General features: G+C 48.3%; 10 protein-coding genes across 10 annotated transcripts; 3 read left to right on the top strand and 7 right to left on the bottom strand.

The window, feature by feature from the left end:
* Positions 1–142: 142 nt before the first annotated feature.
* On the bottom strand, positions 143–1,500 carry UA08_08300 (hypothetical protein; the record flags this gene model as incomplete). The annotated part of the gene is made up of 3 exons (XM_020263208.1): positions 143–889; positions 949–1,283; positions 1,386–1,500. The coding sequence occupies 3 exons, from the start codon at positions 1,498–1,500 to the stop codon at positions 143–145; spliced, it is 1,197 nt and encodes a 398-aa protein (XP_020116633.1).
* Positions 1,501–2,127: 627 nt separating this feature from the next.
* UA08_08299 (hypothetical protein) lies at positions 2,128–2,937 on the top strand (the record flags this gene model as incomplete). Its single annotated transcript, XM_020263207.1, has 4 exons — positions 2,128–2,390; positions 2,456–2,591; positions 2,648–2,872; positions 2,932–2,937. The coding sequence occupies 4 exons, from the start codon at positions 2,128–2,130 to the stop codon at positions 2,935–2,937; spliced, it is 630 nt and encodes a 209-aa protein (XP_020116610.1).
* A 44-nt stretch (positions 2,938–2,981) lies between these two features.
* UA08_08298 (hypothetical protein) lies at positions 2,982–4,910 on the bottom strand (the record flags this gene model as incomplete). The annotated part of the gene is made up of 7 exons (XM_020263206.1): positions 2,982–3,480; positions 3,557–3,646; positions 3,697–3,773; positions 3,827–4,124; positions 4,183–4,339; positions 4,398–4,473; positions 4,710–4,910. 7 exons carry the CDS (start codon positions 4,908–4,910, stop codon positions 2,982–2,984), a joined length of 1,398 nt encoding a protein of 465 aa, XP_020116774.1.
* A 1,245-nt stretch (positions 4,911–6,155) lies between these two features.
* UA08_08297 (hypothetical protein) lies at positions 6,156–7,478 on the bottom strand (the record flags this gene model as incomplete). The annotated part of the gene is made up of 2 exons (XM_020263205.1): positions 6,156–6,532; positions 6,755–7,478. 2 exons carry the CDS (start codon positions 7,476–7,478, stop codon positions 6,156–6,158), a joined length of 1,101 nt encoding a protein of 366 aa, XP_020116775.1.
* Positions 7,479–7,780: 302 nt separating this feature from the next.
* UA08_08296 (hypothetical protein) lies at positions 7,781–8,591 on the top strand (the record flags this gene model as incomplete). The annotated part of the gene is made up of 2 exons (XM_020263204.1): positions 7,781–7,856; positions 7,909–8,591. 2 exons carry the CDS (start codon positions 7,781–7,783, stop codon positions 8,589–8,591), a joined length of 759 nt encoding a protein of 252 aa, XP_020116782.1.
* Positions 8,592–8,729: 138 nt separating this feature from the next.
* UA08_08295 (hypothetical protein) lies at positions 8,730–10,311 on the bottom strand (the record flags this gene model as incomplete). The annotated part of the gene is made up of 6 exons (XM_020263203.1): positions 8,730–8,957; positions 9,022–9,129; positions 9,183–9,247; positions 9,310–9,529; positions 9,600–10,018; positions 10,269–10,311. 6 exons carry the CDS (start codon positions 10,309–10,311, stop codon positions 8,730–8,732), a joined length of 1,083 nt encoding a protein of 360 aa, XP_020116783.1.
* A 455-nt stretch (positions 10,312–10,766) lies between these two features.
* UA08_08294 (hypothetical protein) lies at positions 10,767–12,251 on the bottom strand (the record flags this gene model as incomplete). The annotated part of the gene is made up of 4 exons (XM_020263201.1): positions 10,767–10,905; positions 10,971–12,085; positions 12,140–12,182; positions 12,238–12,251. 4 exons carry the CDS (start codon positions 12,249–12,251, stop codon positions 10,767–10,769), a joined length of 1,311 nt encoding a protein of 436 aa, XP_020116780.1.
* A 381-nt stretch (positions 12,252–12,632) lies between these two features.
* On the top strand, positions 12,633–13,989 carry UA08_08293 (hypothetical protein; the record flags this gene model as incomplete). The annotated part of the gene is made up of 4 exons (XM_020263200.1): positions 12,633–12,812; positions 12,876–13,296; positions 13,390–13,478; positions 13,531–13,989. 4 exons carry the CDS (start codon positions 12,633–12,635, stop codon positions 13,987–13,989), a joined length of 1,149 nt encoding a protein of 382 aa, XP_020116781.1.
* Positions 13,990–14,211: 222 nt separating this feature from the next.
* On the bottom strand, positions 14,212–21,655 carry UA08_08292 (hypothetical protein; the record flags this gene model as incomplete). The annotated part of the gene is made up of 4 exons (XM_020263199.1): positions 14,212–19,646; positions 19,741–20,509; positions 20,715–21,186; positions 21,255–21,655. The coding sequence occupies 4 exons, from the start codon at positions 21,653–21,655 to the stop codon at positions 14,212–14,214; spliced, it is 7,077 nt and encodes a 2,358-aa protein (XP_020116778.1).
* Positions 21,656–21,954: 299 nt separating this feature from the next.
* Positions 21,955–23,036, bottom strand: UA08_08291 (hypothetical protein; the record flags this gene model as incomplete). Its single annotated transcript, XM_020263198.1, has 4 exons — positions 21,955–22,084; positions 22,157–22,611; positions 22,744–22,793; positions 22,853–23,036. 4 exons carry the CDS (start codon positions 23,034–23,036, stop codon positions 21,955–21,957), a joined length of 819 nt encoding a protein of 272 aa, XP_020116779.1.
* Between the last annotated feature and the right edge of the window lie 451 nt (positions 23,037–23,487).

The raw sequence follows: 23,487 nt of genomic DNA, 5'->3' as shown, positions 1-23,487 counted from the left end.
AGTATGTATGTATCGTGAAGTTTTGCGTGACCACGACGAGAATAATCACATGGGAATTTTTTTTTCTTTTTTTTTCCTTCAAGGAAAATAAAGAAAACCTCAGTTTATGAATTTTATTGATTTCTCTTCAGACATATACATTTCATAGCTTGGCGATTCTTTCTCTCAGCCGACCGAGCTCCAAATGGAGATTCCTCAGCTGCAGATTCAAATACGCCCCGTCTGCTCCTTTGTAACCAAACTGGTCTACTCTTCTCTTGAAAATCGTGATAATCTGCTCACAATCAGCCAAGAAATTTTGCAAAAGTATCCGTGTTACGGTAACACCAATCTCTGCCGAAGCGATGTATTTCCCTAATCGAATTTCCACAGAGATATGCCCTGCCTCACATGCACAGATTGAGAAAGGGGCCCAAGCCAATAGCCTGCATAAGATCATGTTTACCAAGAGCAGGAATTGCACGTCGAGCATACAGGACGGGCATTCAAAGAGTTCCTTGAGGGAAGGGATGATTTGCTGCGACTGACTCAGGAGAGCGTCGAGGGCATGGGAATGGTCGGACTCCGCAGAAGCAGCCTGCAGCGTGCACAGGTGATTGCTCAACATCGAAAAACACATGCACGATGGCTGGCCGCACGGCATGGTTGACTTGTTCATAGTCGAAGAGTATCCCATGCCCGCTGCTCTAACGACGAGAGACTCCGGCGTGAAATCGTGGCTCGTGGAAGACTTTTGCGAGTCTGGAGGTGACAGACACAGCGAGGACTGCCTCCTGGTGGTGGCGGCGGTCACCACTGCTTCATGCATTTGAGATTCTGTAGAGACAACGGCTGGGTTGTGGTCAGGCTTTGGCTGGCAGTTCACATTACTGACAGACGCTAGGGCACTCTACAGGCCTAGAATTAGCTCTGCTTTGCGCATCTTCTTGCATCAGGAGAAGTCTTTACATCTTCGAGACATGTTTCTAGCAGGCCCTCACACCATGCGCCCATGGCATCGAGCTCTCTATCTGGGAGTATATAGTCTTGAAAGGGCGACGAAGCCAAGTCGATATGGGCCGAAGAAGAATCGGGGCTGTTGAATATCGAATCGCCATTGCAACTGGGCAACGGGGGGATAACGGGAGAGGCAGGCCCTGGATGGGCGCTCGCTGTCGCCGTATGTTCCTTTTCTGTTGTTTTTGTTGTTGCTTCTTCTCTCATGCGTCGCAACCTTTCGATGGTCTTCTTGTTCATGCTCCCTCGGGGCTTTCCAATCTTGGCCTTGGCGCTGTAGTGGCATACTAAGTCGCTGTGAACGAGACATGCATTTCAATGACCCGTCGATTCACTCATCATCTATCACGGAACTGCTTACTCTCTCGAACATCGTGCACATGGCATACCCCCCGTGCATCGAATCTTAGCTGCATGACAGCCGTCGCAAGCAGTCCGAAGCTTGCCTCCAGTATCCGGGGCCTTGCTTTGACCGCCACCTGTGTTTGAGCCTAGAGCGTTCATAGTAAGAAGATCTGTGAATGGACAAAAATTCCGTCATTTGACTGATGAAGCGGGGATATTGTATATTGTATATGGCATATGGTATATTGTATATCGCCCCCACGGCACGGTTTCCCGAAGGTACTTGTACTAGTCCCAGTATCATGACTCTTCGTATCCAGCAGTTTGGCTTTACACCACAGAAATGGGTTCATGTCTGTCTGTGTATGTGTGTGTGAGAGAGAGAGAGAGAGAAGAAAGTGTGTGAATGGTGAACGGTTAAGGCTTTGTGGCTCTCGCTCCTCGCAGTTTCATCGCGGCGGTCTTGCTTCTCTGTTATGATTGCAAGACTTTATCATCTGCAAGCATAGTTGGACAGGGAGCTAAGATATTCGTCCATCTATCCGGTCCTTGTTATCACCAAGGTACTCTGACGCTCCTCCCCGAAACCGGTCTGACTTGGTGGTTACCTAGGTACCTAGGCAAAATGAGCGGGCTACAATTGCTCGATAGTAGCAGATACAGTAATTAGTGCCCGGTGGTAGCAATTAAAATGGGCGCGGGCTTCATGTACCTGAAGTATCCGGGGACATGAGCAAAAAATATTTTCATTTTTCGAAAGATCTACATACACGGCCTCTTTGCAGCATGCCAGAACTACCGCAGTGGTACTTTGGATACGGCTCCAACATGGTGTCCGATGTCTTCACCAAAAGACGCCAAATACAGCCTCTGAAGTCGGAAGTCGCAGTCATTGAAAGCCATACACTCTGTTTCGATGTTATGGGTGTTCCGTACACGGATCCTGCCATGGGAGGGATTCGCCTGGCTACAGCACAGGACGTTCCAGTATACGGTGTTGCGTACCTTTTGAGCCCGGACGACATGCGACGAGTGATCATAACCGAAGGGTAAAGTAGTAGTTTGTCCCTGACACCGAGCATTTCGCCACCTAACGGGCATTCATCATTGATAGAGGTGGCATCGCGTACAAGACCGCTGTTCTTACAGCTACGTTGCAGCGCGATTCGACCAGAATTTCGGTGATAACGCTCATAGCACGACACCAGATCGCCTCGAGCTATGAAAGAATGCCCTCTGAGCGATACATGGTCAGCTTCTGCTCACTTGTGCTTTCCTTCTTGAGGCCCGGCTAACCTCTTGCTAGGGTCTCTTGATCCAAGGTGCGAAAGAGAAGTCGTTGCCCGAGTTTTATCAAAAGAGACTTGCGTCTCAGCCCACGTTCAAAGCCGTCCCAAATCCCCGCTTTCGTATCGGAAAATGGCTTTTTGACAGCTTCTGGCAGCGTGTGGCATTCTATATCCAGAAGGGGGTCCATCATTTCAACGACGAAAATGGAAACGTGCCGGGGTGGTTCTTGAATGTGTTTGATGTTCTCTTGTGGACAATGTGGTTCTATCATGACTACTTTCACCGTTTCCTTTGGGGCAGGGGTGACGGGTTAGACCGTGTGGTAATCTAAGTATGTATGCTGCTACCTGCTATGATACATTCAAGCGCTTTGTAGAGAGACTCTTTTCGGCCCTCGGATATGTCTGTTCTACCATTGCCCGGAAGTTATCGTTCCACAGCTGCTTGACTCCTTCCTGTAATACAGGATCACGGGCTTTGCATATCATAGCCTGAGCTTCAACATCCTTCAATACGCGTATCACGTTGTGTCCAAGTACTTTCTCAATATCCGACCTGGCTATCCCGCGCTCAAGCATTTGGGCCACCAAGAATGGGTATTGGGCAACATCCTCAACTCCTTTGACTGCGCTAAACATGCCGTCGTAGTCGGACCCAAGTCCAATATGGTCATAACCAATAAGGCCGCCAACATACATGATATGATCAACGATGTGGTCGATGCTTGCTTTTGATGCGTCGACGTGGATGAGTGAGGGTATGAAGGTAATCATTATCACGCCGTTGTTTGTTTTCAATTTATGCAAGATTTCGTCGGAGACATTTCGAACGTGAGGTACAATGGAAGCCCTAGAAGAAGAAGAAGGGGAAAAAAGAGAATGTTAATCACAAGACACCGCAACCAAGAAATATTGTGCTGGCTTACACGGCGGAATGCGAGAAGACGACAGGAGCCTCTGATAAATCGAGCACCTGCTGCATCACTGCTTCGCTGGTGTGCGAAAGATCAATTATCCTGGGGCAAGTCTCAGCATGGTAACGTACGTAAGCCAAGACAAGTCTCACAGTCCGACTCTGTTCATTTCCCTGACAATAGCGATGCCTTTCTCTGATAATCCTCCGTGCACCGGAAAACTCGATGTCTACAGTTCCGTTAGTCTGCCGCCTTGTGCTTCAGTCTGATGGCCATCCTTACAGCACTATCTGCGTAGAGATTGTTCTTAGTATGCGCCAGGGTGATGTAGCGGACACCAAGTCTGTGGTACAAGCGGAGTACACTGGGACTGTTGGCAATCTGATGGAGTCCTTCCACTCCAATGAGACTGACAAATTTGCGAGATTGGAAAAGAGGCATGATATCAGAGGATTTCTCAATAATGCCCATGGAGTCCGCATATAGATCAACAAGTCGGTACACCAAGTCAATCTGCTGCAGGGTGTCCCTCAGTGCTTCGAAATGAGAGGCATCATCCGCGAAGTCATCCGTTGCTGGGCTTAGAAATCGATGAGCCCAGAAGACCAGCAGGCTATTATTGCTTTCCTGCAACTCACCAGTCTACGTAGACGCTCCAAAATGCACCCCCTGACATCCCTTTTCGTAATCGTTCCAAATCAACATGGCCCACTAGACTCCTTCCAGAGTCGAAGCGTTCATCGAGCCGATTATCGTAGAAACCACGGATGAGATGAGGCCAGTCATTATGCCCGTCTTAATATGGGGTCAGCCAAAAACCACAGTGATCCTGATCTTCGAGAATGTAGCATACCAATCAAGGGAACTGATTTGAGTATTTCCAAGGCGTCTTGCATGTGGTCCATTGTCGATTTGCGTGTCGCTCCTATCTGAAATCATAAGGTGATCGCATCATAAAGCGGCCGTAAAAAGATCCTTGCTAGCTAGCCCTAAGTACCGCAAAGTCTCCGTAAAGTCTCCGTATGCGACATAGACTCCGAGAGGGAGATCCAGCGAGCTGCTCCCCCAAGGTACTTCTTTGTACAGGCAGGGCAAAGGGGGCATTTCTAAGACTGGGTTGGGCAAGATCCGTCTTGACCAGACCAGTTCTCATCATTATACACACACGCAGAAAAGATCGAATCATCCGCCTTTGCAATTGACCATGGCTCGAAAATGGGTTCCGCCCTATCATCTCGGTCAAAGAGCCAGTCGGAAAGTGGACTTGAACTTGATCCTTCTGACGACCACCTTGGTAAACTTTCTGGACCTTTTCCAACTCTCGGCGGTGCTCTTCGGGCTTCCGGATATTGAGGGGGCCCTTCATTTTGACTCGGATGATATCAACTGGGTGCTGGTTGTCTACAACATCATGTTTGCGTCCTTTCTCCTCATCGGAGGCCAGCTAGGTCAGAAATTCGGCTTGGAAAAAATTTTCATCACAGGCGCCGCTGTTTTGACCGTTTCAAACATCATCAATACAGCGTCTCCGAACAAAGCTGCTCTGATAGCTGGTCGGTCAATATCCGGCATTGGGGCAGGCTTGACCGTAAGCATCATGCAAAGCCGTGCAAAAAAAAACCCCTGATTTTAACCAGAGCATTTTGAATTAGGCACCAAACGGACTGGCAATTATCGGCCGAAGCTTTGAAGAGGGCGAGGTTCGCAACAAAGCATTAGCAATATACACGGCATGTGCGCCTTTGGGGTCTACTATTGGCACTGTAGTCGGCTCTCTACTCTCATGTAGGTCTTCTCCCGACCTGATATTCCGTAATAATTACTCATGGTTGAAAACTTCACAGCATCATCCGCAGGCTGGCGGTCTATATTCTGGGTATGCCTAATTTTTACTGCCTTGGCTCTGTTGATGGCTTGTCTGCTCCTGCCCAATTTTGAAAAGGAGAAAGATGTGCCCATTGATCTTATAGGGACCGTTTTCTTCATGGCAGGAATAGCTCTTTTGGTATATGGCCTAAACGACAGCTCCAGAATCGGCTGGACCTCAGCGTCTGTTCTCGTTGGAGTGATACTGGGTGTAACCCTTCTTCTAGTATTCATCTTTGTCGAGACACATGTCTCTAATCCCGCAATCCCTCGTGGCGTCTGGAGGTCGTCACCTTTTTTCCTGATGTTGATATCCATTTTTGCTTTCGGTGGCAGTTTCAGCTCATGGTTCTTCATTGCCACCCAGCTTTGTGTCAACCTACTGCGTTACACGCCTGTGCTTACTGCAGTATACTTATTGGTACGAGCGTACTCTTCCTGTCCACAGCGCTGTCCCCCTTCCCCCAGATCATCTTTTGCTGATGCCATGACACCACAACAGCCAGGAGCATTTTCAGCTATTGTAAGCGGAGCGCTCTCGGTCCCTGTCATCAAATTGATTGGAGAGAAAGCAACACTGATGCTCGGTCTCATCATCACCGCGGCGGGCGCAGTGGCTTGGGCTTTCGCAACTCCCGCCAGAGCCGGTGGCACTGGACATGGCGAAGGATATTGGTATTCTATTGTCGCGGCAATAATTTTCGTAGTTGGAAGCCCGGTGGCAATGGTCCCCGCGCAAAGCATTCTACTGCGACAAGTCGGAGTGGGCGATCATGCAGTAGCCAGCGCCCTGTTTAACACTGCCTACCAAGTGGGAGCCAGTGTTCTGCTCGCAGGTGCTAATGCCTTCATGAATGGTCAGCAGGTGCTTGTCGACGGGAACTTGCTTGTAGCTATGGAGGGTTACCGAAATGCATTTTGGCTCCTGACCGGCGTCCTTGGGGGCGCAGCTGTCCTCGTAGGGGCTTGCTACTGGCCTGAGAGGGCACAGGAGCCAGAGCATCTTCTTGAGACGGAGAATCATCATCCGACACAAATTGATAACAAGGTTTGTGATGCTTGATTTGCATAGTATGTTAAGGAATAGCCATGTCGTTAGGAGAGATTGTGATTTCAAAGTACCTATTTATCTACATCAAAAGATTCAGTACTATCAGGATGCAGCTTTTCGTGCCCATGCAAGATGGTAGCAATAGGAGTTTCCAACAGTGCGAAGTTCAGTCTCCAAGTCCTTCCGAAGCTCATCAAAGTCACTTGTCGATGGTTGTCCTGGCTTGTCTATACATGGGAACGAATTAGCCGCTCGTCTCTTTTTCGAGGAGTAATGTCTGATTTTTGACTTACCGGCCAGTAGTTTCTTCATTCCCTCCAGCAGATATAACATTACACGGACTGCTCTCTCTCCTTGCTCCTTGTCCTCAGCAGCAGCACCAATAGCTATTGTCTGCGATTCGTGTTGGATATCAATTGCCCCGGCCTGCTCCAGCCACGGGACCAAAAACTTCCCCGGATTTGGCTGGTTTCCAATGGCTGCCCATGCGTTTACCATGGTATCACGGAATTTTGTGAATGCTGGATGCTTAGGCCCCTCCTGTATTGAAAGCATATCCCCCTCGTGCAGCTCAATGCAACCCCCTGGCTTTACACACGCAAACAGCTTTTTGGTTGCATCAAGGGCAGTCTCATTGGAACATACTGTAAGGACAAATCGCTGGTGCACGACATCGAAGCTATTCTGAAACTCTTCAGGCCAATGATCAAAAATCGAGTGAGTCAAAAGCTGTACATTATCGGGGCGCTCAGCATCAAGGGTGAAGTGTTGAGGAGCTATATCGGTCCCGATGAGCGTGGCGTTCGAAGACACGTTTTGGGCCAGATCGATCAGCCATGTACCTTCTGCAGTGGCAGAGTCAAGTACACGAAGATGCTCTTGTTTCAAGTCAACAGGCGAATACAATAGCTTTCCATGCATTGCCGTCTTGACCAGTTCATGTTGGGTCTTTAGGCGGTCATACTCTCCCTGGTGACGGGGGCCGCGGTAGGTATCTTGCGTAGAAGTCACATTCATTTTTTTAAGAACAAGAGTTGGCTTTGGTTTTTCTCCGTGTCTTTGAGAATTAACTAGCAGGTGTAATAATAATATATATATTTATATATTTGTATGTATGTCCCACTGTGTCTGGTTTTCGACCGGTCCGTGTCCGGAGACTATATATAAGCCCTAGACGAGGTATATATTCGCCGAGCGTGTATCAAATAAAATGAATTCAATCAGCAACGTATAATTCTACCAAAAGCCAAAGAGAAGATAATAGAGATTTCTTATCTGACATTTCAAGACCTCGAAAAGGGGCGACTTTGTCTTTGAATATGGCCGCGTCTCCTGAAGACCAGTCAGTTCGTCCACCCATACCGGATGATATTCTGGTCCTTTATGTCAAGAAAGGTATCACGCACATTTTTCACCTCTTGTAATAGTCTATATTTACATTGAATAGCAAGTCCTACGTCCACCGCAAATTCCGTGAAGCCATTGATGTTGATCGAAGCTCTCAATATTCCGCACCACATTCACATCATTGAGTCTACAAGCAATGAGACATGGTTCCACGCTGTGAATCCTTACAAGATGGTTCCAGCTCTAGAGGATGTCGAAACTTACGAGGTTAATGGCCAATCCCAACGACTGAATATCTTCGACAGCTCCGCTTGCCTTACATACCTGGCGGAGAGGTACGACACCGAGGGTCTCTATCGGGGCAAGACTGTTTCTGAGCGCACAATCATCATGAATTGGTTGATGTCTTATACCGCTGGACTCGGTGCCACTGGGAAGATCTGGTTGCTCATGAAAGCGCCCAAGCCAGTAGACATAGGCGAGTCGTTGTCGGTCCTGCTCAAATACATTCGCACCGAGTATGACTTTTTGGAAACACGATTGAACGAGCCTGGGCAGTTGTACATTGCCCTTGCTGATCGACCAACGATTGCAGACTTTGCCATCTTGCCCTTGGCAAATGAGAAAATTGCTGCTTCGGCAGACCTAGACTTCGATCAGTGGCCAAAATTGAAAGCTTGGAGCGAGCAGATGAGTTCATTTAGGCCGGTAGCGCGCGCATTGCATCGAGTGGCTCGTTTTGGTTTGTCGAGTGAGGAACTTGCCAGTCTTGATGCTTCCTAGCGAGGATTCAAGCTGTCGTGGCAACTTTTTAATTGAAGCATGTTTTACATATATTTGAACCCTACTGTTTCTTCAGTTACATTGAATGAAATAAATAGAAGCCTGATAAAAAAAAGAAGCATAGATATTTTCATATGTCTAGTTGTCCTCAAGCGATGATAGGGTTATGTGAATATTTGAAATAGGAACCCAAGTGTCCTTTCTGTGAGTACCAGAGTCGATGCCCGCCTTGTTGTCGGTTATTGGAAGACCAATCTCGTACTGCACAAGCAACTGACAAATAAAAGCTTTCATCATTGCCTCTGCAAAATGTTGCCCCAGGCATTTTCGTGAGCCAAAGCCAAAAGTGAACAAGTTGTATCGAAGCTGGAATCTATCAGTCCTTCTGGCAGAGGAAGTGAGAAAGGGGAGAGGGCTACTTGTATCTTACATCCGTTAATGGCAGCTTCTGCAATCGCCTTGGGTTAAATTCAGTACAATCATCGCCCCAGAACTGGGGATTGTGATTGATTGACAAAGTATCAACAACAACACTGGTCTAATTGCACAAGTCAATATGGGCTAAGCCGAGCTATGCATTGATGGACTCACATTAGGCGGGACAATATATCCTCCAAGGATCTTGGTTTGAGGTGACCTTTCCGGGATTGTGAAGACTATGTGAGCCATTGTCAGCGGCTGGAACCAAGGGGCTGGGAAGGGGAACAGCAATTCCTACCAGTAAATGGCCGAAGGCGTATCGATTCCAAGAAACAGCGATGAAGCAATGAATCCTTCTTCCCACATAGCTCCATCAGCGATTTGGTGTTTGTTTTAATCTCTTGCCGAAGTTCTCGCTGGATATCTGTGTGCTTGGCGAGAAAAATGACCAGCCAGCTCAGAACATGAGTAGAAACATCGAGGTTGGCAAACAGCATTTCACTCAAAGTTTGAATCATCTAGTGTTATCACCATCGACAGTCAGCAGATCCTGGAAATGGCCAACAACGAGCTAATGTGCCCACCGACCTCTTTCTTCGAGATAATCCCCGCCTCCATTGCTTCCCATGCTTGAACGATGACTGTTGCTGATGGTTCGCTAGAAGCTCTCCTCGCTTGCACAATACGCTCATTTAAATTGACCCAATCCTTCTCGAATTGAGCGAGTTGTTTGTATACCTGAGGCTTTAGCCAACGCGATACTTCAAAGCGGAAAACGCCGCCTGCCAGAACGCTGCCCATGAGAGCAAGGCTCTGCTGCCCAAGAGACCAGAGCTCTTCCTTTTCGGAGTCTTTTAACGGGCTATATAAATACTCAGCTGTGGCCATGAACGGAAACCGGGAGAATGAATTTGCAGCGCATATCTGAACGACGCCTGTTTCGTTCTGTCTGATCTGCTTCAGAAACTCCTCGGCCGTATCTAGAAGGAAAGGCGTATTTTGGGCCACTGTATGATGAGTAAAAAGTTTGTAAAATTGAGCGCGAAGCTCTTTCCACCGTCCACCGTTGATGAGGCCCATGCAATCTCCCAGCAGTTGATGGAACAGCCACCCTCCGTTGCTAGACGGGGCCTTTTCATGACTTTGAGAGTCACTATGAAACACTTTCACGTCATCTGGCCGTGTTATCACACTGCAAGTTATCGACTAATGAGTTCACTTCTCTCCCTGGATCTCGCACGATGGGGCCATACATACATTTCGGGACTGCATCCTGACCAAATGCGGTAGACAGGTCCATATTGTCGCCACCTATTGCTTACTTCACGCCCAGCAAGGAATTTCTCAAGACACTGTCCGTCAATCCATTTCCAAGATGGGCCTTGGATCGGTCCTATGTCGTCACTCCTCACGGGATATATGATCTTAGAGAGCTTGTAGAGATATGAGCTTTGATGTTTCTATGCAAAGATAAAAAAGAAAAAGAGAAAGCAAGACGCTTACTATGGTATGGACTATCCATTCTCTCTTCATAAAAACGCTGTATAGCAAGCAGGAAAGCAATATGAATATCATGTTGGAAAAAGTTAGAAGTTCCATTCGTTTCTTTGCAAATACTTTTTTTTTTCTTCGCCAACCACCCCGGGACATACATAGGATTTACTTCACAAGAGGAAGATGCACTACTTTAATGAAGCTTAGGGCAAATACTCTCCGGGGCCCTTGTATATTCTCGGCGACTAAACAGCGAAACAATCATTCTTTCCGCCCCACACTTCGGCCCGGGTGATAGATTTGCGGATTGAAGTAAGCCGTCACGTTCCATGCATTGTTCTCAGATGTCCAGGAGATGTAGGTATGAAACCCTAATCCGCTGGCTAAGCTGCGGTGTTTACTTTTGATTACGTTGTCAGAGATGGCAAATAGAGGAACGTAGTCTCGAACAGAAAAAGCACTTACCAGATTCTCTGTACACTTTCGTAGTAAGATCCTGTGGTGAGATTCTTGCCCCGTCGGTCGAGGTACTGGGAAAGACCTCTCGCAATCTGATCATCATCGCGTGCGTAGTGTCGTACTGGCATGTAAATCTTTGTTCTGGGCACATCCAATCCAGTTTTGAACTCAAAGTAGTACAGGATGCCTCCAGTAAGGTGGTCATTCTTGGGAAGCGGCTGGCTGTCCTCGAGTTTATTCTCATCCAAGCCGAAGACTGAGTACCAGAGTTCTCTGAGCGCCTTCTCTTCCTCGGGTGTCTTGGGGGCTCTGCCACCCAAAGATAGCATTTCATAGACGCTCTTCAATGTCGTATCACGGCATCGAACGTAAACTTTTAGTCTTGACTTCAGAGGATCCAGAAGGTCAATGGCGAGGATCTCTACCGTCGGGCGCGACTCTGGCGGAAAGGACTCAAGGAAACCAACAAAGACATCGAATGAACTAGGCAATGAATCTGCCAGGAATGGAAGCTTCTGGATAGCTCCTTTTATGATATCAAACTTGGACTTTGCTTCTCTTAACGCTGTCCAACCGGGCAAGTAATACTGTTTAACAACAACAGTTTCCTCCAGCAAATCAAACGCCATAAAGCTCTGAGATAAAGGCATGTCTGGAGCGCTAATATCCTCCGGGAGTTTCTTCGACATTGTATGCTGCTGAAAGTGCCTATGCAGATAAAGGTCTATCTCCGGAGCCAGTGGGAGAGCCTCCCCCAGCAGTCTCACACTCGCAGCCGTATTGATAGGGTCGACCGACTCACCAGCCAGTCTACCTATTGGCTCGACAGAGTAGCGCACAACTGGTGTTTGCTGAGACGAAGACCAGCACCAACTGAGCTCAATTGGAGTATGATCATCCGTCATGAAGCTTTTCCAGACCGCAGGCTCCCCAGTGCCTCGAGGGTGCGGACCGAGAGACGGCGCCACCGATTTGTGAAAAAATTCAGTATGAATCTTAGTAGAGTGTATCGGATATCCAGCCATTTCGAGCATATCAAGCAGTATCGTTCCAATTTCGGTTTGCCATAAGGACGGGTCTGCCGTATAAGCCCGAATGTGCCTTTGTTGAGTGTCTGTTTCCTACGACCAAGAGTTAGCATGGGGCGCAAAAACGCCTCTGATAGATTGTCTCACCGCCGCATTCTTTGGAATCCATGCTTTTCCAAATGTTCTGACACTGTGAAGATCCTGTCATTACCATATCAAAGAAGAGAAGGACGTTATATACTCACAGGAAGTTCCACATTGTTAGCACCGTCTCGATTTACCTCTTCAAGTACTTTTGAAGTGTACAGTTCACAGTTTCGAATCAATGGTATTTCTTTTTTAAATCACAGAATACGTCAAAGGATGTCATGATAGAAGTGACCTTGTCTTGGGCCTGCACGCAAAGGGCAGTTGACCTCGGGATGTAAAGTCCATAAGGGCTCGGCGAGTAAACTACGTAGCTAATGTCCCTGAAACTCAGAAACAGATCCCTCGTTCCTCTCTCTCTCTCTCTTTTTTTTTTTTTTTTTTCCCTTTCTTCTTTTTTCCTTTCCTTGTCCCATATTCGCTATGTGCGTAAGCATTACACACCACCGGTTGATCGAGAATTGATAGTTACTCTTTTCATAGCGGCTTTAACATGCTCTCGTCTCGTTGCAAGCAAAGAAATGAGGATCTCATTCCAAGTCTCCTGAGCCAACATGATGCTGTGCTCACAGGCGATATGACAACCATTGATCTCAGTACTGCGGAAAACTGGCCAGTGAAGGTGAAAGTATTGGACACATTGCAGGATGAGCATGGCCAACTATCTGAGTCCGTAAGCTTAACTTCGAGGTCTCTCCGGAATCTTACCGTTTTCTGAAATATGTTGTAATAATAGGATTTCGCTTACTCTTCGGGTATTGGCGGCTGCTCAAAAACAAGAGCATTGCTTGCAGACCTCCTGAACACCCACTTTCGCCCTACGAGAACAGTCGAATCTTCTCATATTATACTGGCAGCAGGAGGCAGCTTCGCATTGACTGCTCTCATAGAACAAATCTGCAATCCCGGGGACGGAGTTCTGATAGCATCCCCTTACTGGGCCGGGCTCGACATCTCTATTAGCATCCATAGCCATGCCATTATCACACCAGTCCACGTACCCTTGAAAGAGTTCTTCAGTGTGTCGAGCATTAGTTATTACGAATCAGCTATCGGGCAATCATCGGTTCCCATCAGAGCAGTTCTCATTTGCAACCCTCACAATCCATTGGGCCAATGCTATCCCCAAGAGACACTCCGTGCTATGTTAGATTTTTGTAAGCTGCATAATCTGCACTATATTTCCGATGAGGTATATGCTCTCTCGGCACACCGACCTTGTCCACTTGGCTTCACTTCATTTGTGTCAGTTCTCGAACTTGGTGACAGTCAAATGAGTGACCAAATTCACGTGGTTTATAGCCTGAGTAAGGACTTTGGATGTAATGGAATGCGCCTCGTAAGTATTCCCCTTGGTATACATTTCTAGCTGAAGGCTGATTCCATTCTAGGGCGCCCTGATCTCTCAGTCAGCCAAGGCCATTCGTCTGAGTGCTGCTCTGAGCCTCCACAGCCAGGTTTCCTCCTTGTCTACCGCGCTCGCTTCTCGACTAATATCGAGTGTTGAAAAGGTGCAACAGATCACAGAGTACGGAGGTACTGAGCTCAAGGTGGCGTATATGATCATGCGCTCTTTTTTGGAAGCAAGAAGAATGGAGTTTGTCCCTGTGGCCTACGGCATGTTCGTCTTTGCAAGACTACTACAGCTTCAAAGTACTGCGGAAGACCAAGAGCTTCTAAAGCATCTCAAGTCAGCCGGAATATCAGTATCGACGGGATCAAGTTATCATTTCACCCAGCCTGGTTGGTTCCGAATCTGCTATGGGGTCCCGCATGAACAGTTACAAGAGGGTCTACGAAGGCTGGATGCTGGTGTCCAGAATTACTTGAAGGAAGTTACTCATCTGTGATGCACTTGCGCAATGTTCAATTTCCTGGTAACTACAATACGTCAAGTGGACAAGGAGGGTATAGCAGAGCATGGAAGTATGAAATAATCAAACAATGTAAAATTATAATATATTCAGCTGTCCAGTTCCCAAAATTAACAAAGTTAAGAGGGATAGAAACAAAAATAGGGCACAGACGAAGCCACATTAATCTATGTATGTACATACTAGTCACCCGATAGATCAACCAAAGCTCGACATTATACGTTGTATGTAAAGACGGAGCGCACCAGCTGTTGCTGGACTGACAATGTTTTCCATGTACTCAAAATCGCACGTAGTACAATTCTTGCCCTCGGTGAATTCAATCAACAAAGGGAACTTGGCTCCTGTAGGCTTAAGCGCAACATCATCAACGGTAACTCCAGGCAACTGGAATGACTGTGCTATTGAATCATCCAGACTGTTATGCACCAGCATCACAGGGAAAAGCTCATCTGCTCCCACTAGAGTTCGAATATCCTTTAGCGGCATTGCATGTGCCAGAGCATTTCTGGTCGAGGTTCGCGCAGATTCGATGTATGCTCGAAAGTCCTCGAGGGACTCGATTGGTGCTACCTTCATTCGAACTGGTAGCCGGTCTAGAAACACACCAAGCATGTCCTCAGTCCCTGGCTCGGTGCGATCGATATGCGGTATTCCTATCAATACATCGTTGGCGACTGGCTGGACTTTTGATAGGGCTATTGCAACGACCGCCATGTACAACTCTAAGCAGCTGTTCCAGCGGAGGCTCCGTTTCAATGTGAAAGTTTCGGAGCGACCATCAAACGTTTTCCTACTGGGGTCAAGCGTCTTCCATGCTGGTACTGGGAGCTCGGACAGCTGAGACTTCCAGTATGCTGCGTTCGAGTCTTGAGCACACAATTGCGGCTGGCCAGCCTTCCATTGGGCCCAAACAGTGTAATCTGGTGATTCCGGTGATAGGGGCTTCTCAGTCCCCGGAGAACTGCTCCCCAGTAGTTTCAGATATTCCTGCCGAATACTGTTCAAAAATATTTTGATTCCGGTCTTGTCCGTGATTGCATGATGCTGAACGAGTATGATGCCAGTCTGCTCGCCATGTTGGGACAGGTTAATCCTTGTCATTGGACCGGTTGACAGATCAAATGGTCGATTGATGAACGTTTGCACCTCCCATTCCTTCATATCCGTCTTTGTGACTTCCAGTGCAATGGAGGACTGGCCTCGGAGAAGCTGGCCGTCACTAATGTAGAAGCGGCTTCTGAGGATTGCCTCACGAGATGTTACAATGTCAATGGCATTCTCTAGGCTCTTCATATCTACGGACCCCGTCAGCTGCAACTTGATAGCGACATTGTATGTCTGACTGGGATGAAGAGAAGACAGGTGGAAAAACTCTTCCTCAAGATGAGAAACACGCGTAAATGGGCCCTGTATTGTTTTCCATGCTTTATTAAAAGCCGTCGCATGGGACGAACTTGCTGGTTTATCCTGCCAGTCCTCGATTTTGTCTCCCAAGGCACCCAGAGTTGGGTTCCAGATAAAGATTTTCAAGGGTATTTTGTCGCCCAACATGCGGCTGACAATTTGAGCGAGCTTGACTTGGGAAAGAGAATTTCCCCCGAGCTCCATGAAGTCGGTGTCAGCGTTGATCCCAACGCTCTTGCTCAGGCCAAGTGCTTCTCGCCATGCCTCCGCCAGAAGGGATTGGATCTTGGTCAGCGGCCTGTGAGCTTTTTCGGACGTCAAACCAACCTTTGAGTGAAGTGCTTGCCGATCTAGCTTTTGATTTGGCATCGTTGGTAAATTTTCTAGGGCCACAATCATTGACGGACATGTGTAGGCTGGCAGTTTGCTTCGCATTGCCTTATCAATTGCTCGAATGTCCACTGTGTCTGGTTCTACAAAGGCAATGATATTGTCGTTGTTCACGATGGCTGCGGCACGCCGAACGTCTGAAGCCACCAGTCGAATGACATTTTCAATCTCGATCAGTTCGACCCGATACCCTCTGACCTTGACTTGGTGGTCGAATCGACCTAGAAACTTCGGCTCACTGTCTTCAGTCCAGACGGCGCAATCGCCCGTGCGATACATGCGCTGTCCGTGGACAAACGGATCTGCTACAAACCGAGCCTGTGACAGAATCTCAAGATCAGGCCCAATATATCCGTCGGCTATTTGGATTCCACTGAGGCAGATTTCGCCCGGTAATCCAACTGGCACTGGGCGGTTGTGAGAATCCAGAATGTAGACTCCGACGCGGTCAATGCTCTGGCCCAGCGTCACTTCTTCGTATGGCCGAAGTTGCTTAAACAAGCATCCAATGGTGCATTCACACGGTCCATAGGAGTTATAAACAGTCCTACTGCCAGCCCAACGATCCGCAAGTGCCTGCGGAACACTCTCGCCGGCGAAAAGGATTGTGTCGAGGTTTGGATAATCCTCTGGTTCACAGACTGAAAGAAAAGAAGGCGTGATCATAGTTGCATTAACCCGTGACAGATGCGCAAAGGGATCGAGAGGGTCAACAAGAACTAGGGTAGCTCCATAGCAAAGAGTGCCGAAGATCTCGGCCTGGTTTACATCAAATCCAGGAGAAAACATTTGCGCGTGTCGTCTTCCTGGCCTAGCATCCATTCGAGCTGGTCCGTGAGCCAGGTATGACACGACGGACTGATGCTTGATGCGAACACCTTTGGGCACGCCAGTCGACCCAGAGGTGAAAGTGATATACGCGACATCTTCCGGCCTCGGTGCCGTCGATTGCCTTGGGCATATTCTATCACCGATACCAGCCAGGATATCACCCAAGACCAGCTTTTGCCCGTCGAAACAAGCGGTGAATCTGTCATCGGGAAAGATTACCAGCTGAGCCTCGGAAGTGCTAGTCATAATCTTCATACGCTCAATGGGCAAACTTGTGTCTAGAGGCACGTATGCCGCACCAGCCTTGATGACTGCGAGCACAGAAATGATCCAACCTAAGCTGCGGTCACTCAGTACGGCGACTGCACTTCCAGGACGCACATGAGCTGCCACTGCACTGGCCACGTAGTTTGTCAGCCGGTCCAGCTCCCTATACGCGACTTGGCGATCTCCAGCTTCAACTGCCACTGCATCCGGCCATCTATCCACGCCATTCTCAAAGAGAGCTTTGAGATTGGACGGGCCAGTATACGGAGCCATCAGTGTTGCAGCGTTGGTAGTTAAGGCCAGTGACTCGCAAGCATCCAACATCTTGTCACGCACGTCGGCGACGGAGTCACATTTGTGGTCGAGCAGTCCGAGGAACAGATTGCGAAAGTGGTTCATCATACGCTGGATCACTGGTCGAGTGTACTTGGACTGATCAAAGAGCGCGCGGAAGTTGAGACAATTGTTTTCCTGTGCAATCAGAACAGTAAGCTCGAATTCCGGAGCATCAGTGCGAGCAAAGTGCCATTCATCGTCTTCTGGGAAATCGTAAAGATCATATTCGAGAAACAACATTGTTTCGAAAGCCCTGGCAACACTTCCTGGCATTAATTGTTGCAATGCCTCAGCTGCCGACCATTGATGAGAACTCACGCGAAGTAATAAACTATGCATGTCGAGCAGCAGCTGGGCCTTGGTGGTCGATCCAGACAGGTCCACTGGAAGAGGACAACTATTTAGCACAGGGCCTACCACTTTGTCAATGCCAGACACGGGTATATGTCGTCCTGAAAATACGGTCCCAAACAACACATGTTCTTGAGAGGTGTAGGAGCTCAATAGCAGAGCCCAGGCAGCGTATATCATTGAGGCCGACGTTACCCCTTGGACGCGGCAGATCCGATCAACTCTGGATAAGGGGAGGTCAACAATAGCACGCACTTCTCCAAGCTGTGTCTCCTCAAGTGACTCTTGAAGCGTCGGCTTTGGTAGGGTTAGCGGAGTGGCATTCGGAATTCTGTTTAGGGCTTCTTGCCAGAACCTTCGGCCTGACTTGCCTGTCTGATCCGCGACTCGTGATACTTGGCTTGCAATAGTGAAGAATTGTGGTGGATCATTAGACAGGGTCTCCCCCCTGAGAACGGCTCTTACTTCTTGAATGACAAGACCCATTGAATATCCGTCTATGAGACTGTGATGAATAAGCCACAAGAGATTAGCTCGCAATCGCGTCTCATCGATGATCAGGCGGAACGAGTTCACTGGCCTAAATATGTGACTATCGTGTTCAACTCGAGTTGACGCCAGCAAGCGTGAAATAGCAATATCCTTGGCCTTGCACATGCTGTCACTTCGCAGTATCGATTCCTTCCAGTCGTGGTGGCGGTGGGACTCGGAATCTAGGATCTGCAGACCCTCAATCAAATCAAACGAGGTATGAAAGATGCTATGTCTTCTCAAGACGTGACCCCAAACATCTCGTATATGCTGACCGTGGCCTGCGTCAGAGCTCCAGGGAAAATCAATGGACACTACCATATAGCTGGTTGGTGATCTCTGGATAGAAGACCGTATCATGCCGTTCTGAGTTGCTGTAATTGCAGCTGAAATTGAGCTGTCTTCTTGAGATGATTGCACGACTTTGTCTTCTTGATCGACAAGTTCCGGCGGACATCTATTCAGTCTCTCCGACAAATCGAGCAAAGAAGGTGACTCGAAAATGTCTTGTAATTGAAGAGTTTGATTCCTTTCTCGCAGATAGGAAAGCAGTTTGATGGCTAGCAGAGAGTTTCCGCCCAGCTCCCAAAAACTGAAGTTCATCGAGATGGAACTGATATCCAGATTCAAGGCGTGACATACAGCCTCTTGCAGAATTGTGGCCTGAGTGCCGTGAGTATTGCATGAACCTGCCATTTGCTGCGAGCTGATTTGATCTTTCAGTTTGTTGGCATCGATCTTTCCATTTGAGGTTTTATGGAGTTCACGGTACGCTAGAATCTGGTCTGGCACCACGAAGGGATCATGCAACTGCGACAATCGGTATCTCATCTCTTTGACGCTAATAGTATCAGGAGTCACAGCTGCTACCAGCTTGTCTTGATGCTTGAATGCAGTGGCCGCTTCAACGCCGGGGTATGACAGCAGAATCGGAAGAACATCCATCTCGAGGTTGACTAGGTATCCCCTATTCTTCACCACACTGTCTTGTCGGCCACAGAACACGATCCCCTCAGAAATCCTACGAACACGGTCAAGGGTCCGATATACGCGTGTGCCTTGTCGGGAAATAAATCTCTCGCTGGTTAGCTTGTGGTTCTTGAAGTACCCGGAGGCAAGGCAAGGTCCACTGATGTACAGCTCTCCTTCGGTCGATTCTTCCAAGAGGTCGTTCAAAATTAGGAGCTCCGTGCCGGGGATTGGGTGCCCCAGTGTAATTGGGACGCTGGGTTTCAGCTCCGCCATGCTTGTACAAATTGTTGCCTCAGTTGGGCCGTAGCAGTTGAAGATTCGTCGTTGTGGACGCCACCACTTCTGCAATAGCCCTGGACTTGGTGACTCGCCACCTAGGAAGATGGACTTAATATTGTTATACGCTTCGGGACTGCCGAGGGTTCCTAAAAGCGATGGTGTTGCTGGCAGTATGGTGCATTTTGTTGCATTTTGGAGAACATTTTCAGGCTCTGAGAGAACAAGGTGTGCGCCTTTACACAGAGTACTGAAAAAAACGCCCCAGGCCGCTGCAAGTGAGTTATATCAGTGGCTTGTTTCAATTTGTGCATCGAAGCTGGTGGGTGTTTTCTTTTCCTTTTTCTTTTTTTTTTTGGGCCTTACCGTCAAATGCAAGTGAGAACAAGAGCAACACGGTATCCTCCGGGCAGAGGCCCAGGTTGAAGGGCATTCCCTGGCTGCTCTCTTGCCGAACATAATACTCGACACACCGTCGAGGAATAATCACTCCTTTGGGAATGCCGGTTGTGCCAGAGGTGAAGATTATGTATACCGGCTCTTCCACGCTCCGGCTACCATCTACAAGGATATCGACCGAACTGAAACCAAACTCTGCAATGTCGCCGTTGTAGACGCGCTGTACCTCGTGTGCCGTGATTTGGGGGACTTTGTCCAGGTTGAGCTTCGTCGAATGAGAAACGATGACGAGTTTGGGCTCAACAACCTGCAGTACCGAATCGACTCTTGCCTGGCTCCACGATTCGGCGTCGATAGGCACAAAGCATGCCCCCAGCCTTAGCAGTGCAATCACTGAGGCCACGCTCTCTAGAGTCCTGGACAAACAGATGGGAACTGTATGGCCACCTTGTACGCCACGAGCGTGGAAAAAGGCGGCCAAGGATAGAGAAGCCGTCTCCAACTCTCTATAGGTCATCGACCGTTCGCCTTGTGAACAAGCGATTGATTCCGGCCTATCGCGGGAATGGCTACAGATCATGGCAAAGAGGGAGTGCATTCCGCTCTCGTGGGATTCCTTGGAAGCTGACATGGTTGATTTTGCAAGCATTTCGACGACCGGGGGCGTTGTAGAAAGGACGGGCGGCGCGGTACGGTGTATTTGAGGGAGTATACGGGTAGTATCTTCGGCACATATCTGCACCAATTAAGGTGGTAATGGAGCTTATGATCTTTTTGAGAATCTCGAAAAGAGGGCCTCTATAGTGGCTTTGCTTTTGACAGCTACGTGTGATTCATCTATCCAACTATCAAAATAAAGACTTTTGTCCTAGAAGCTCAGCGGTGATTTGGAATGAAGCCCCCATGCCTGCCAAAGATCCTGAAAAGATCGCATTAGGCACATTTTTCATCATGCCACAGCTATCCCCAGCCGCAAAGACCCCCTTGACGCTTGTCTCGAAGAAGGGAGGCCCTGCTTTGATGTCGCAACTGGGAGTCTGCTCCAATCCAAGCTGCTCGACGAAAGGCCCACGAGGCTTTGTTTGAGGAGTGTGAGCCAAAAACCCCTCCAGTTTCTCACTTCCGTCCTCGAATATCAGGCGTACAGCTGCTGCTGACTTGTCCGGCTGTTTCTCCAATCGCACTATCTTGCGATCATCCACCGTCATGACCGCTGTAGTGCCTATTCCTGCACTTACGTCTCTGGCAACATCCTCACCGCCATTCGTGTAGATGGTGACATTGCGACTGAGCGCAGCGGCTTGTCGAGCGACGTGCAAAGCCAACGGGGCTTTGGACAGTCCGCCGATGGCGAGTACCCCAGCGGAGTTGCATCCTCGCTCTTCAAAGCCTTTGCAGAACAGGCAGTGGAATCTGGGAAAATACGCGGGGTTATATACTATTAGACTGGCTCCATCATTTTGATGCAGATATATACTCACATCCCCTTCCCCCAGCATTCGGCATAGCCGTCGATGGCAGGGAAGATATCCTCAACTCCAACTGCCAGAATAAGCTTCTTCCCTGTCCAGAGCGTGCCACTATGGTCCGTGAGAGTGATTTCACTGGTCGAGGCGTCTTTCTGGACTTTGACAACGGTGGTCCGATGAATGGCGATCTGCTCTGGATAATTGGCAGCAAGATTGTCGTTTGCCTTGCTACGGAAGTCTGAAGGCTTGACATGGTCAAATCCCGGAATCAGGTGCATGAAATCGGCTGGGTCATTTCTATATGTCCCGGCGTCGAAAATAAAGGAGGTCTGTTGTTGACGAGCGAGCGTGAGCGCAGCTGTCAACCCAGCGGGGCCACCACCAATGATGAGAGCGTCAGCAGCGTTCGCCATTTGGAAATTCGATGTGAGTGACTAGCTGACTATTCCGAGGCGCAGAGAGGGGCCGGCGGAGGGGATAAATACAGAGAAAAGAAGATGTTTTACTCGCCGAGGATAATCGCCGGCGAAAGGAAACTTGTATAAAGTATGTGCCTTTCGGCGATTTACCTGCATAGACTTTTCACACAATAGGAACTCGAATACAATGACTATTTACATATGCACTCGTAACTCGGACGACTATTCGAATATCGGGAACTATAGAGGTAAATCATATCCAAACATCCCATTATCCAGAACAACATCAAAGTCTACTCTTCACCAGGCTTTTGACCCCAGACAAAGTAGACCCTCAGAGCAAAGTGATATTTTCTCATCTCCTCGGCCAATTGTTTGGGTAAGTCGGTCCATTCCTGTTCATTGAAGCCGATGATCTCGGGTCTAGAATCAATCAATCAATCAATCAATCAATTGGAATTCAGCAGAGAAAGGAAAAGAAACGTGGGGACCAACCCAGTAAAAGATTGAAAGAAGCCCAAAATCGACAGAAGATTTTGGAGGCCGCGCTCGCCCAGCTCTGGATCTGGATGCGCCGACCCAGCAAGCATGTCGACAGCTTTATAGTCGACGTTTACGAAGCCGGCGTGAGAGAGCCGGTCAGCCAGCTTTGTGGCAGCAAGAGGGTCCGAGACGACGCTGCTCGTCAGTTTGTGGAATGCTTGAACCGCCTTGCACGACTCGATTGGTTGTGACACGGGGGTCTGGAAGTCCATCTCAACGAGCTGCATCCAGCCCCCCGGCTTCACGCATCCAGCCAGATGTGAGATAACCTGTGGAACCTCGTCGGCCTTGAAGAGAGGAATGACAAAGCGTTGGTGAACAAAGTCAAAGGCATTGTTCCAGGCGGCTGGAAACTCTTCAATGAGGTTTTGCTGCACGATTTCAAAGACATCGACAGGCGGATATTGCTGAGGCCTGTTGGGAGAAGTGTGAACAATTGGGCTTTAGCTCGTAACACCAGAGAAAAGGAAAGGGGAAACAAAAAAGAAAGAAAGAAAAGAAAAGAACAGAAAAAGACTCAACTCGTTATCGAAACCCACGAATTCGGTGTCTTCAGGAAAGACTCTCTTCGCATCTTTCATCCAGTATCCTGCGCTCCAGTCAGTCCAGCAATGCAATGCTAGGTAAGCAGTAGTCCCTCCTCCATACCGTCTGCAGTGGCAGCATCCAGTACACGCATGCCGCTGCGTTTCAGGTCAATCGGCGCGAGTATCAGTCCATGAGCACTGCCCTTGACCCATTCATGCTGGTTTTGCATACGCTTCGCTTCTTCCACGTTGCGAGGCAAGAAATATCTACCGGCGACGTCTTTCTTCTGTTCCTCCGATAACATTTTGCCAAAGGTCTTGAAAGAAGTCTATAAGTATGCGTTTAGCGAAGTTACGGCTGTAGTAGAACACGCCTATATATATTATTCGGAGGGTAAAATCATTACTGTGAAGTACCTAGGTACCCTGCACTAGGCCGGCGAATATGCTCGGTGCGTATTACAACTTGGAGATTCTTGATGAAACAAAGTACTTTTTAACGAAATTCTTGAGTCACAGACCATACAGTTCGATTCATCATCCAAAAAGCCAAGCTAACTCCTTTAATGCAACAAAAAAAACCAACGTCAATCCGAAGAAAAGAAGAGAAACAAAAAAAAAAAAAGAAAAACGGAATGTCAAAGAAAAGAAACGAAACGAACAGCAAAAGGGGTGTGTTGAATGTACATGTTAAATAGATATAAAGATCAAAACATATGTTCAATGGTTTTCTCTTCTCGTCTTCCCCTTACGTGT

The sequence above is a fragment of the Talaromyces atroroseus genome (genome assembly GCF_001907595.1).
Source record: "Talaromyces atroroseus strain IBT 11181 chromosome Unknown scaffold_13, whole genome shotgun sequence".
NCBI lineage: Eukaryota > Fungi > Ascomycota > Eurotiomycetes > Eurotiales > Trichocomaceae > Talaromyces > Talaromyces atroroseus.
Note: the sequence above shows the minus strand (reverse complement) of the source record. Positions and strands in the feature narration are given on the sequence as shown.